The sequence below is a fragment of the Echiichthys vipera genome, assembly GCF_963691815.1.
Source record: "Echiichthys vipera genome assembly, chromosome: 5".
Classification (NCBI taxonomy): Eukaryota; Metazoa; Chordata; class Actinopteri; order Perciformes; family Trachinidae; genus Echiichthys; species Echiichthys vipera.
The window spans coordinates 17,572,780-17,586,174 of NC_139830.1; the positions used below are offsets into that span (position 1 = coordinate 17,572,780).

Sequence of the window (13,395 nt, forward strand, 5' to 3'; positions counted from 1 at the left end):
ATGAAGCTTTCAATGTGGCCTTTGCAATGTTATAAATGAAAAAAGTATATAGCCACGTTAGCTCTGTGCTTCACATGAGTTTGCTAAATTGTTAGCCTTACTTAGAGTCTTTTGGCATTCAAGTTGCCATTGCCTAGGTGATGTGTTCTCATAATATAACCACTTAAATGCCAAGTATATCATGTACACGGCTTCCAGTGTCTTGACCACGAGCTCACAAGTTCCATTTGAAGGCAAGAGGATGAAAACCAGCATTTTGGGCTAAATGCTAATGTCAACATGCTAACATGCTTACAATTACCATGCTAACATTTGCTTTTTAGCACTAAACTCAAAACTTGGCTGAGGTTGATGGGAATTAGCTTAATTTTCGCCTACACTTGTTCATAAAAGTACTGGATAAATGGAAAGTTTGACCTGATGATGTTGGGAGATGAAAAGTCAGGGAAAGTCATTACAAATCTGAGAGGAACATGAATATATGTACCAAGTTTTATGGCAATTTATCCAATAGAGATATCTCAGTGTGGGTTGCCATGCCTCCAGCATGTCTAAAATTAAGAATAAGAATTAAATGATTTGCATACATATGGACCAAAACACAATCAAGGCTCCCTTGAAACTAAGATGAGCTGGAGTCCAATAAGGACAAAAAACTGTATGGTTGACAAATGGCTAAACTGCATTGCTTGGGAAGCAAGTATTGTATTATCACTTTTATATGAATGAACCTGGAGCCTACATTTGAAGCACTTTTACATAAATACACTGGAGCTACATGTACAAGTGCAAAGATACAAAAATGTGCACATCCAAACAGTTTGCCTGAAGAGAAGACACATGTTCCACAGACCACAGGACAGATGTTCTAGAGGCAGAGATGGGCCTCTTTAAAGCAAAACATTGAGCTGTTCAAAGAGGCCCCGCTGACCCCGGGACAGAGCGACTCAATTAGCTTCCCATAATGAGACCACACCGTGGGGGGTGTTTATATAAGCTTATTAAAACATAATCCCGCTAGCTACGACATACTGTAGCTTGCCAGACAGGCCACTCCTGCAACTACAGTGTTAGCTAACAGCAGGTTGGTGGCTTCAGTCAGAAGAATTGAAAAGACAACATATTTATATTAATAAATCAACTTCTTAAATCAAACTGCTTTTGTTAAGGGTATAACCAAAAGTCATCCCTGTTCTGTGTTTCTATTTCTATATTAATGACTGTTTGAGCTCTATTTTTGCTGTGCCTTTTCTGTGCATTAGTTAGAAGTACAGATGTTCTGTATTTACCACAGCTGGTGCAATGCAGGTGGTGAGGACAGTGCAGTACTACAGCACTACGTTAAATGTTACCCATATTCAGATAAGAGAGGAAAAGTTATTTGTTTTACATGAGTGAAAAGATTTTCTTATTTAGTCTTTTGTATTGTAGATACAAAATGGACCTTGTGGCCACTGTCTTCTATAAAGCAGAAACTTGGACTCTCTCTACTCTTAGAGGAGTGTCCTAGTCTGTCCAAATTGTGTGTAATGATCTGAATAATACTTTGGGACATAAGGCATTGTATGTACGGAGACAGAGCTCTGGTTCTGCATTTCCTTTTTGTAGCTCGGTGTTGCTTTCCACAGCTGAGAGCAGTGATAGTGAATCCAACAGTGAAGTTGTTGGCTGTAAAACCAAAATGACCTGAAAGATGCCAAAACACTTTGTAGAGCTGAGGTAAACAGCAGTCTTCTGAAAATACGGGTTTGTCACTTTGAGAGACCCTTACAGATCATACAGTCATTTAAGTCATTTATTACCCCCCAGGGCGTTTGGAGGGGTACAGAATGAAAGTATTGCTTTTCAATAAAAAATAGATTTATTCTGAATTAATATTTACATTTTTTTTGATGGGTTTGACAATGACTTTCTGTCACGTTCTATTTACATTGTACCAGCCAATAGCAGACGGCATTGCGGGTTGCCGGGGTTGTCTGTTGTTCGGCAGAAACAAGGAATCATTTTGAGTTAGAGCCATCTAATCGATTACACACCACTCAAAGAAAGACTTCAAGTTGAAAACTGGCTAATGTTAAATACTGTTGTAAAATTAATTGATTAGTCAAAGTCAAAATTAGTCATTGCCTTGTATGATTCATCACTTGACATGGAGCAGGCTGATCGCTTGGCACACTCGGCTACAAACCTGGCAACCCGAGTGCTGGAGTTATTTCTGCTCATTCTCCATAATCAACCTTTAATATGAAAAAGCCTGTTGACATGAGGTAACATGAGGTATTTTGAGTTGAGTTGATGAAGGAATGTGGTAGCTTTGATGGTCTGGCAAAGAATGAATGGAACTTTGTTGGTGTATGTACTGAGTGGCTGATGAGGGAATTAGATGCAGGTAAGCAGGGTGGGGGGCGGGTAAGGTCAGGCAACTACAGGGCTGATGCCAGGCTTATTGAAGATATGTTTGAGCTTTGGGGTATGACACATGAACAATGTAAGTGGAGCTGCGCTGTTGGAGGGTTACGGCAGATGGTGCAAGTAATAAAGGGATGGTTTCTGGTTGCACTCCGTTCGACTTTTTTGGGAACGCCCAAATGGATGTAGGATATATACAAATCTTTATTTTTCCTATACAATTTATTCCGACCCAAGGCAGACTGCAGATGCCTCATCCCCATGTTCTATGATAGTTGGCCAGCTATCGAGCCTTTCGGCAATTGTAGCCTAGATTTTACTGACGCAGTGACTTCTTCTTTTATCCAGCCCTGATAAAACGTAGCAAAACGTTTATTTAAACTGAAAAGCTGGTGCGTTTGCCGGCACGGTGGTATGGTCGTTCTCCTCGTGTCTGCATGGGTTCTCTCTCTAAATTGCCCGAGGTGAGAATGTAAGTGTCAATGGTTGTGTGTCTCTGTTTGTTTCTATGTGCCCTGCAATAGACTGGCGTCCTGTCCAGGGTGTACCCCGCCTCACGCCCAATGTCAGCTGGGATCAGCTCCAGCCCCACGCGACCTCGTTAGGGACAATTGGTTGAAGATGATGGATGGATGGGTGGTGCATTGAACACCCTGTTGCGTATGAATGCATAGTGGTTTTAAAATACCGTGAATGCACACATGTCACTGCTGAGTGATCTGACACACCCAGGGGAGTAGAAGGGTGGGGCACTCAGGTGAGGGAAAGTCAGACTTTTGAAAAAGGACATTTCGATATATTGAAATAAAAGTGATATCTAATATGATTTTGTTATTATGAAAATGAATGATAAAAAATAATATTTCATAATGATATGTGGCATTTGAAAAATGATTTAGCAAATTGTTGGTTCATTTACACATTTTACACAATTTATCAATGCAGTTATTTATTTCATGTCTCTTTTTCAATAACTTAAAATCAAATATTTTGGGGTTTCATACATTTCAAGCAGGCTGAACCCTTTACATCATCCTCACCTCTCAGTAAACCTGTGCATCATATTCACAAAGAGACCCAGAACTCCTGTGAACATGTAAATAACAAGAGAGAGGCTGAAGTCTTAAACTAACTTTAAAAGTAGATTTCTGTCAGGAATAATGAACTGTACTCAATCATTGGTTAAGTCTTTGTGTGAGTGTCTTTTAATCAGGGCCTCAGACATATTGCATCGCATTACAAGAGCTTGGTTAACAGTTAATCCTAAAGACAATGTACAAAGTGGACCACAGTCTACTGGTTGGATCTCTTTCCACCCCGCAGACCTGATGGATATCATTAATGTCCCACAGTAATCCCGCCCCATTGGCTAAGCTCCAGTCATTACGCTGGCAATTAACTGAGGGGTGCCGGAGAAATCCTTCACCAACTTTAAGACATCAAAACTGATTACAGAGCTGCTCTTTTATGTGGAGTCAGAGTTCACTTGTTACCTAAATGATTCTCAGAAGTTATGTAAGGAATTGGGTTTACGGGACTGGAAAAGTTCAATGACCATCTGAGCTTTTAAAGCTAAAGCAGGCTACAGCTGACTGGGCCACCCATTTCACACCATAAAGGGATTTTAAGCCTACAGTTTTACAGGGTTACAATGACATTCTACAATTACGCACATATTACACATATGTTAGATTTTCTAATCTATTATAGAAAATAAACCATATATATAGATGCTATCGCTGCTGCAATATGTCAATAGGGATTTAAACTTATCTTGAGGTTGTAGCCCAACTGCCTACTACGGGAGAACGACTGGTTTTCCGTACCGACTATGGTGGGAACCTGTTGGGATGTTTCTGGAACGTTGTAGCCGCCCCTTCAACCGTTGCTCACCCTAATGCGTTTTAGGAACTGCAGTTCAGCCCAGAGGTTGCCCCTACATATAGTGACAAACATAATTTTCAGAACATTATTGATACATTGCTAATTACTTAACAAGCAACTACAAACAGCAAACGATTTCTCCCAGTCTTTATGCTAAGCTAAGCTAACTGGCTGCTGGTTCCAGCTTCACGTTGAGTTGGACTGATATGAGAATGGCAGTAATATTTTCATGTAATTAACAGCGAATAAGCGTGTTTTCCAAAATGTTGAACTATTCCTTGGATTGAATTGATTTGGGCAAAACATAGTTCCACATACTGTACTAACAATGACTTTACAGACTTTGGTTGGTAGTAAGAAGACTTTCTTAGGTGGGTGGGGTTGTGCTTGAGGAATTTGGACAAATTAACTCACGTTTTTTTTGGCCCTGTTACCATCAGCATCTGTAGTTATCCTCTTTAAACAAACAAGAGATACTCCACTCTGAAAGAAATGAAGGCGCTCTATTTGGATTGAACCCACAGTGGAAGCTGTCAGATTGAGCAACAAAGTTTTGACTGTATGAACCTGTGACCATGAAATGTTTCCAATGCAAACAGTTAGATTGCTACTGAATGATAATATTTTGTTAGGTGCGTAGTCTTCAAGGATTCAGGGATGTTGGCTCATTGACTTGTTTTACATTTACATATGGTTCCCCAAATGCTCCCACATATGGTTGCTAAACACAACGTTCACCTCTTTTATTATTTATTTACTTTTCTACCTATTTGGATTAAGCAGTACTGTCTTAAACAGCGGAGAGACAGTTGGACATGGACACAGTCTAACAATCTCACCATGGCATTTCAGAGATGCGTCAACTCTGTTCTTGTCTGTTGACACTGATTGACAGCTCAATATCCCCACCGCAGACAATAACTTTCCAGTAGACAGCTAAATCACAGGACTCGCCAAGACACAACAATAGGGCTTCCTGCTAAAATATTGGTGGAAAGTGGAGCCTTCCTGACTATCATAATCAGACTTGGCTCCACTTCTACCTCTGTTTCATCCACTCTGGGGCTGGTCAACATACTCATCTGCAGTCTGCCAGACGACACAAACTCTCTTTTAGCTGCCTACCCTATCATTAGCGCTTCCAAACAAGTACAAGCTACATAGCTAACTGTCATTCTCTGCCCATTGTTGTATACTGTGGTGCAGACACATAGTTATGAATAGGGGAAAAGCCTATTTCAGGCAATTATAATCATCCTGCATAGTTAGAAGTCTTGGTGCCGACAAAACCTCTGCGGCTAAATCTTTGAAGTCATATTTAACTCTTTCACCACTGTAAATGGTTCATTTTAAAGTCTGTCTGAATGGTTTACTTATTATTCACAACTCACTAAGAAATTATGTGGACTGTGTAAGGGACTATGCTCGTGGTTAGTGGCCGTCAGTTACACCACGTTTAACGTTGCATTACAAGAAAATATAATTCAACTATGTGGGATATAATAAAATCCTAACACAGATTCAGACAACATAGATGGTGTAGTGAGTGTGAGATTTAATGTCTTCCTTCTCATAATATTGTATTTTAATTCACAATGTGTTTTTCCAATTTAGACTTGTACCTTGTACCCATTTTGGTTGGAAACATCTGAATTTAGACCAGGTCCATCATTTTTGGCAATTTTCTGTACAGCAAATGTCTAAAATCTGTCTATACACCTATTCATACTGTAATAACCTTTGATCTCAGAAGTGTGTAACACACATCATCACATAAGTTTCTCTTCAGTGAGACGGTCGAGATGACATATATTGATGGAGGAGTCAACAATGAAAACAGATTAAATATTTCACATTTTATTTTGTTCCACTCATACAGCTCAACAAACTGCTCTCAGGCCCCAAAGATCCAGGCACCAACTGACACACTCACACTGTTAAGTACCATTTTATAATTGGAGAGAACAGCCAGTGACTGAGTAACGTATATATTCAGATACAGATTTAAACCTGATGACATTACAAACATCATAAATGATTACTATGTAACATACATAATGACACACAATATTTCATATATCTGATCAGTTATTGGCCCAGAAGGAACAGATAAATAGACAGAGCTGAATGACAGGCTTCTGAAAAATAAGAAGCAAACATAGAATCAGTCTCTTTGGTGATTTCACCTCATTTACTGTATAATTTCAAAAGAGGAGAGCGCTCCAACATGCTGACCGAGAAAGACGGATAATTATCTGTTATGGCTGAGTGCAATGACAAAGAAAAGACCCTGTGATCATCCAAACCGGTGGGTAGTGCAGGGAACATGCAGATCAGCCACTTGTGAGTAAACCACTCAAGCACCGCAGATGCGTTACCTGCTCTATATCTAATCCACACCACTGCTCCAAAGGCCATTGCATGGCGAGACTTCAGTGATGTGTTTGGACTGTGCGTGATAAGTGCAATGTACAGTGGCACCGCCCAACTTATTGCTGAAACCTTGTAACAGTAAAGTTTTGAAAACTAACTTTTCTTTAATGCTTCAGGTGTAGCTGAGCAGGAGGCATGTGTTATCCTGTATAGGTTAGGTAATCAACCACGACAAGCATTTGATTGACTCTGTTAAAGCTTGGTGGCTCAATCAGATGTAGTAGGCGCGCATCGATGAGGAGCTCTAACTTTGTGGTCGACTGATAGTGTGACAGCTGTAGCAACGCTTCAAAATGTGACACAGACGCAAGCAGGTGTAGAGAAATCCCTACACACGCTTGCATTTTATACAGTACTGGATGACCGGACTACAAAACTCCCCAAGATCTCATATATTTAATACTCATTTACATTTGATTGTAATCCAAATGAGAATGAGTTTAAATAAATGTAATCGGTTACACATCTGACTCTTAAGAAGTTGTCACTGGAGTTGCTTCTGTATTAGGAAACAAGGTGCACGACTGTCTTTGGCTCTCAACAATAGAATTATTGCATCTTTGATTGGGGATTAAAGCTAGTTTACATCAACATCATGTTCTTAGTTCAGTAAGATAAACATCAGAAGTGTTGGGGGTTGAATTACAGTGTAAAGCACGTAATATAATATACTTTGTTAAAGCAGGGCATCAAATCAGATACATAGGAGGAGTAGGCTATACTTATAGTACATAACATCAGCCCCTGAACACCTCAGCTCAGGATTCCTTTGGACACGTCCTGCACGACATGCAGTCCATGTGTCGTAAAACTTTATTAGCTCCATTATTTTTGGTTGAATACGGGTCACAGTCATATTTAACAGTTCAGACTGGCTCTGAGGAACAGACAGTGGTTACAGCCTCATGTTCTCTGTTCTTTTAGGCATCAACAAAGGTGTTTTCTGCAACACTCCTCCTCTGTTGAGCTATTGTGCCACTGAATTAAAGTCATTCTGGCCACCACATCTGGGGGGTGGGGGGGTCCCCCGCCAACAAGTCAGCAGTTCCAGTTGTATCATCAGTCAAAGAGAAATTGTCTCCTCCCTCCCTACTGGACGCACACGTACTTCTTCCACCAGGACTTGGAGAGCATCTTCATCTTATCGGCTGTGCTGCGGACCTTCCTTTCCCGCCTCACTCTCCTGTCAGACTGCCTCAGCCCGACAGCGATGGCCGCATCAAACACCTCCTTCAGATTCTTTTGTGTCAGCGCCGAGCACTCGACATACGTCACTGCCCCGATTTTTTCCGACAGCGCCCTGGCATCTTCCTCCAGCACCGGCCTCTCCCTCCTCCTCGCCAGCTCGATCAGCACTTTCACGTCCTGCCGCAGGTCGCACTGTGTGCCCACAAGGAGGACGGGCGTGAGGGGGCAGCGGCGGCGGATTTCGGGGACCCACTTTTCCCAGACATTTTGAAAAGACGCCGGGCTGACCACGCTGAAGCAGAGCAGCAAGGCGTCAGTCCGGCTGTAGCAGAAGTGGCGGAGTTTGTCAAACTCATCCTGATGGAGACAGAAACTGATAGTTAGCAATGTGGCGATGTCCGTGATTGATAGATATTAAACATTTAGCTCTAAACCTTCACTTAGTGATGATTTATTTCCCTTCACTTCCCATACAGACCATACACTAATGCACTTTCACTGGTCAACACTCACATACTGTAACTTCACAGGAAAGAGAATTGTGCCAATAACCATTCAATTAACAAAAAACTGTCTAAATAGTGTTTATATTAGGCTAATACACAGTATACACAAGCCCTGTCTGCTCATTTATATCATTCATACAGTAAATCTCTTAAATTAACACTTTGGAGCCACACAGCTTTGACTAACAAGGGCCTCCCACACCCTTGAGTACACAGATTAAGGTCGGCAGAAACTTGACACAAACCTCTCCTTCTTTCCCTCAACCCTCTCCTTTCCAGCACACATCTACTAATCCCCTTCACCTAAACAATGCCCTGTGCCGGCTCCTCCTGGTTTTAAAAACACAACCGAATCCGTGCAAACAATCAGTAATTTAAACAGCTTACATGGGAAGCTCAACAACTGCAGTGGACACTTTATCAACTGGTGAGACACAATCTTTGGCTGTGCTTTCATGATCTGATGACGTCGGTCCATCTGCAGAACATACTGACATCAACATCTCGGAGTAAAGAGCAACTTTGTTTATCAGCTTTGGCGGCAGCTGTTATCTTTATTTTCTCTCTCTCCCTCTCCCTCTCTCTCCCTCTCTCTCCCTCTCCCTCTCTCCCCCTCTCTCCCTCCGCACAACCCAACCTGTTTCTGGCACAAGCTCCCCCTCTTATGAAATTGCACAAGTACAGTAAATGTTTGCCGACTTTTATCTGCCCGTATTTGCCCAAGCCTGTCTGCGTGTGCGCGTCTGTGTGCATACACGTATGCCGTTTTAACGTTATGCAGCTTGCAACATGCTGTGAGACATGCATTAGGGGTTGTTGAAAGGCCTCGTTCCACTTTACAGCCAAGTTGTCTTTGATTGTGTGAAGAACTGGCAGTGCCCTCGCAGTATTTGTGAATGTCAAATATGCTGCTCCCAGGGCAGGGTTCTTTGGAGTTGGATTATGAAACAACCACCCATGCTCCAGGGAAATAAAAACACTCTTTCACAACTCGTTCCTTCCAAAATTGCTCTTAAGTACCAACATAATAATGAGTCAATAATGTGTGCCTGGCAATTTCCCATGTATCACCGTGTCCTTAACAGCAGAGAGACAGAGACATATTTTCTGTTGTTTTTGCATCATCACCTCCAATCTAACCAATCTAGTCACTAGACCACCATAAGATAAGTATTCTAATGGAGCCGTGTTATTTCTTTTCCAAATAAAGATTGACAGCAGAATCCAGGAATTTTGCCATTTCTATGAAGATGAGTGACCTGAAGTAGCAATCAAGAGCTAGCAAGCCTATGTGAAGTAAAGGAAACATGGCTGGTGGAAAAAATAGTATGGCGACAACTAATCAAACTATTTGATTTTTTTTTTTTTTAATTAGTCATTTTTTATTTAATCTATCAAATGTCCCAAAATACTGAAAATGACCGTTGAAAAGTGCTAAAACTCAAGGTTTTGATTTATGATGATGATATAAAAACAAGGAAAGCAACACATCTTCTCACATGGAGGTAGCTATACACGGGTGAATGTTTAAAAGATTCACAACAAACAACCGTGTTAGCAGCTCTGTGAGGCTGTACTCAAGATGTTAAATTGGTTATTACTTGTACCAAATTTCCTTTTTATTGTGGTGACATAGCTGAAAAGTCAGGGGATGACCAAGGTCTCCAGGCTTCATCCTCAAGGGGCCATTAATGTCTGTGCAAACTTTCATGGGAATCAATTCAATAGTTGTTGAGGTAGTTTAGTCTGGACTGAAAGTGGTGGACTAACCAACTGACATTACCATTCACATAGCCACCACCACACTAGCATGGTTAAAGTGTGCATTCATGTGAAGCAAAAGTTCAGAGATGTACAGTAGCAAACATTGTGATCCGGACAGGGTGCCGAATATGTAATGTGTTGTGTGTTTGTGTGAAGAAACCTCACCTGTCCTGCGGTGTCACACAACTGTAGTCTCACTGGGTTTCCATCCACCTGAACCACAGCTGTGGACACAGAAACAGACAGAAAATGAGTCACAGCTGTCAACATGACTTTTAAGTCTGTGTAGGCTATAAAGCCCCCCACCTGACACACACACACACACACACACACACACACACACACGCACACGCACACGCACACGCACACGCACACGCACACGCACGCACACACACACACACACACACAGACACACACACACACACATAACTACCCACCAGAATATTCTCTGGAATAAACAAAAGCCTGCCAGTTGAAAACACAAAGACCCCCTGCTCAGCTCTTCCCGCTCACAAACAGCCTGCTCTGTCTCGCCCACCCACTCTGCCAGTTACTGTTGAGACCGTAACACTTTACTGATGCTCGGACCACTCTGTGAGCTTTGTTCTCTGTTGTGTTTTGACAAAGGCCAGTCCAAGGTTGTCTAATAGGGGAGGGTTTGTTCAGCGACTCTCTTCCAAGAGGCCTCATTTCCAGATTGGAAAAGTGGAATGAGTCATCTTAAAGTTTCATTATAGGGCTATTTATTCTTTTCAGAAGAGCGAGCACAATGCATAGCAGCAGGCACATGGAAACATTTACAATACGCCTTGAGTGTGTGGTCGGCCATACCACCTGATCAAAAGAGTTTGCCGGAGCTATTCATGTTGTAGTAGGACAGGCGTCGTAGGCGCTACAAAAGCAAGGAGAAAGAGCAGGGGGAGAAAAAGAAAGGGAAGTGAGAGGGAGCTGCCATTGTGTAATAATTTCTTAATCCCTGACATATGATACTCCTTTGATTTTCTGCACCAAAACTCCCTCGTATAGTCCCCTCTCCCAGCCTCCCCGCTCCTCTGCGTCTCTGCCACCTGTGGCATTGCGTAACTGCTCAGAAGTCAGCTTTCAAGAGGACGCTCTGGTTCCTAGGGCACATAGAAATGACATCACCACTAAGGGCCCCAACTGCACAATCACTCTCTGTCAGGCTGAGGCGAAAGACAATCTCTGCCTCTGAGCCACTGCAACAGATGTGCCCATTCCAGTATAGAGGACAGGGCTCACGGGGGTCAAGGCTGACAACAATAGGCAGAGTTGTGCAATCCAAAAAGCCCTGAACCAGAGACGCTCTGTTCAGTATGGGGAGGGTTCAGCGCTCATCTGAGGGTGGTGTGTGTCCTCAGTGAGTGTTTAATGGGATGTGTGTGAAATGTCAGAAAAGGATCCATGATGAATGACTGTTTACATGTCAGTTTACCGGATACAATGTATTAGTTTTAGTGTAGTATTCATTCCCACTTCTAAATAAGCATATCTGTGTGTGCTGCTTTTTTTCTTTAATTATATCTGACAGTTTATCTTCTTGTATGTTTGTATGCAGCAGTGACAATGAGACATTTTCTGAAGAAAAGCTCAGGAGGCATTGTCTAAAGATGTGATCATGAAGGTGATTAACGGGTCACAGGTGTATTTTTCATCAGCTTAAAGAAAGTTTCCCCCATTGAAGGATTCTGTTCTCTCTTATTTTGCAGTAAACAAAGCTTGCTGAGACAGTTTTGGAAAGAACCTGGCTACAACAGGGAAAAGAACTCATATGCATAAACACTGACGGCAGATAACATCAGATGACACATCTATCATAACAATGGAATAATAGGGGGAGATGGCAGAACGGACGGAAGCTCTCAAAACACGTGAAGCTGAAAAAAGTCTTGAATGAAAATGATTGAGATAGTCGGGCAGGTGGAAACTAACTCAATTTACTTCTAAAGATTCATTCAAGTCGGTGAGCGCTAACCTCTAATCCAGACAGAAACGAGAGGCGAATTTCCTCTTTTGGAAGCTTTATCAATCCAGCAAATTGTAGAGAAAAAAAAACAAAAAAAAAAACTGAAACAGATTGATTGATTTTACCTGAGAAGTCATCAAACGCCGTAGGCACGTATTTGGTTGGGTAGCCATTCGTTGTGTAGCTGACCACCAGACTGGTTTTTCCCACCGCTCCGTCGCCGAGCAGGACGCACTTCAGCACCCGCTCCTGCCCCTGCCCCGGCCGGGTTTGCGTGGGATTGTGCGGGGGTACCGGAGGGGCCATGGTCCGTCCGTAATCCATGGTGACTGGAGGTGACATTTTTTTTTATCAGACGGCAATTCCCCTGCACTCTCCTCGGAGGGCAGACGAAGGGCCCACCATGAGAACAGAGATTCCTTCTTTAACACGAGTTTGCCGATCGCTTAGAATCTGGAGCGGGGGACTGGTGCGTAAAACCTCTCCTCCTGTCCTGCGCGCTGCCAAACCCACTGTGGCCGATCAGCATCACCACTACAGCCTGGGCACTGTGCAGTTTACAATGCGAGGGCGGGTCTAAAGCATTATATCTTCAGATATATTTGACTAACCCCACCCACTACACCTCCCTGCAGCGGAGGGCTGATCAGACAGGTTGAAGTTAAGAACGATTTCTTTGAATAAAAAACAAAAAATCTTAGAAAAAGCGGGGTTCTTTGGGGAAATGATAGAATACACTTAGTGTGTTTAATGTTTAGTGATGTCAACTGTATTACTTTTAATAAGTGTATTTATACTTTTGGCCTACTACCTGGGAAGCTGCCATGGCTCATTGAGTTTGAACCCGTGAGGGCAAGTCCAGACTTGTCCTCAGCAGGGACAAGAGGTCAATCTCGATGTCCATTTTGAACGTGACACATAAAGTATTGAAATTTCAAACCAACTCAGATCACCTGACCTACTTCAATTTGTTGCCAGGAGCCCAGAAGGAACAAACTGTAGCTACAGGAGAATGCATAAGAGCACAAGAGCAAAGCATAGCTCCATCAGGGCATGTTTGTAGAAGACATGGACAAATTCAAAAGGTAACTCTTCCTCTGATTGGGTAAGTTTTCTAAACTGTCCAGTGGCTGAAGTGATCCACTTTCCCAGTCCCAAACGGTCAGACACACTGGACACTCGGAAAGTATAATGTCTTGACTTGTGTCGCCTCCTTGTGGTTGGGTG

At 42.4% G+C, this 13,395-nt stretch overlaps 1 protein-coding gene across 1 annotated transcript; it reads right to left on the reverse strand.

Moving 5' to 3' along the window:
- Positions 1-6,166: 6,166 nt before the first annotated feature.
- rhoub (ras homolog family member Ub) lies at positions 6,167-12,709 on the reverse strand. The gene is made up of 3 exons (XM_083913885.1): positions 12,294-12,709; positions 10,350-10,408; positions 6,167-8,271 (listed from the first exon to the last, which is right to left on the reverse strand). The coding sequence occupies exons 1-3, from the start codon at positions 12,508-12,510 to the stop codon at positions 7,816-7,818; spliced, it is 732 nt and encodes a 243-aa protein (XP_083770011.1). The 5' UTR covers positions 12,511-12,709; the 3' UTR covers positions 6,167-7,815.
- Positions 12,710-13,395: the final 686 nt, after the last annotated feature.

What these genes read in the sequence shown, in the direction of transcription:
- rhoub (XM_083913885.1), bottom strand. Translation starts at nt 12,510, where the DNA reads ATGTCACCTCCAGTCACCATGGATTACGGACGGACCATGGCCCCTCCG. An exon ending in GGCGTTTGATGACTTCTCAG is followed by an intron (nt 10,409 to 12,293) that starts GTAAAATCAATC and finishes CTGTGTCCACAG; the next exon opens with CTGTGGTTCAGGTGGATGGA. An exon ending in TGTGTGACACCGCAGGACAG is followed by an intron (nt 8,272 to 10,349) that starts GTGAGGTTTCTT and finishes TGTCTCCATCAG; the next exon opens with GATGAGTTTGACAAACTCCG.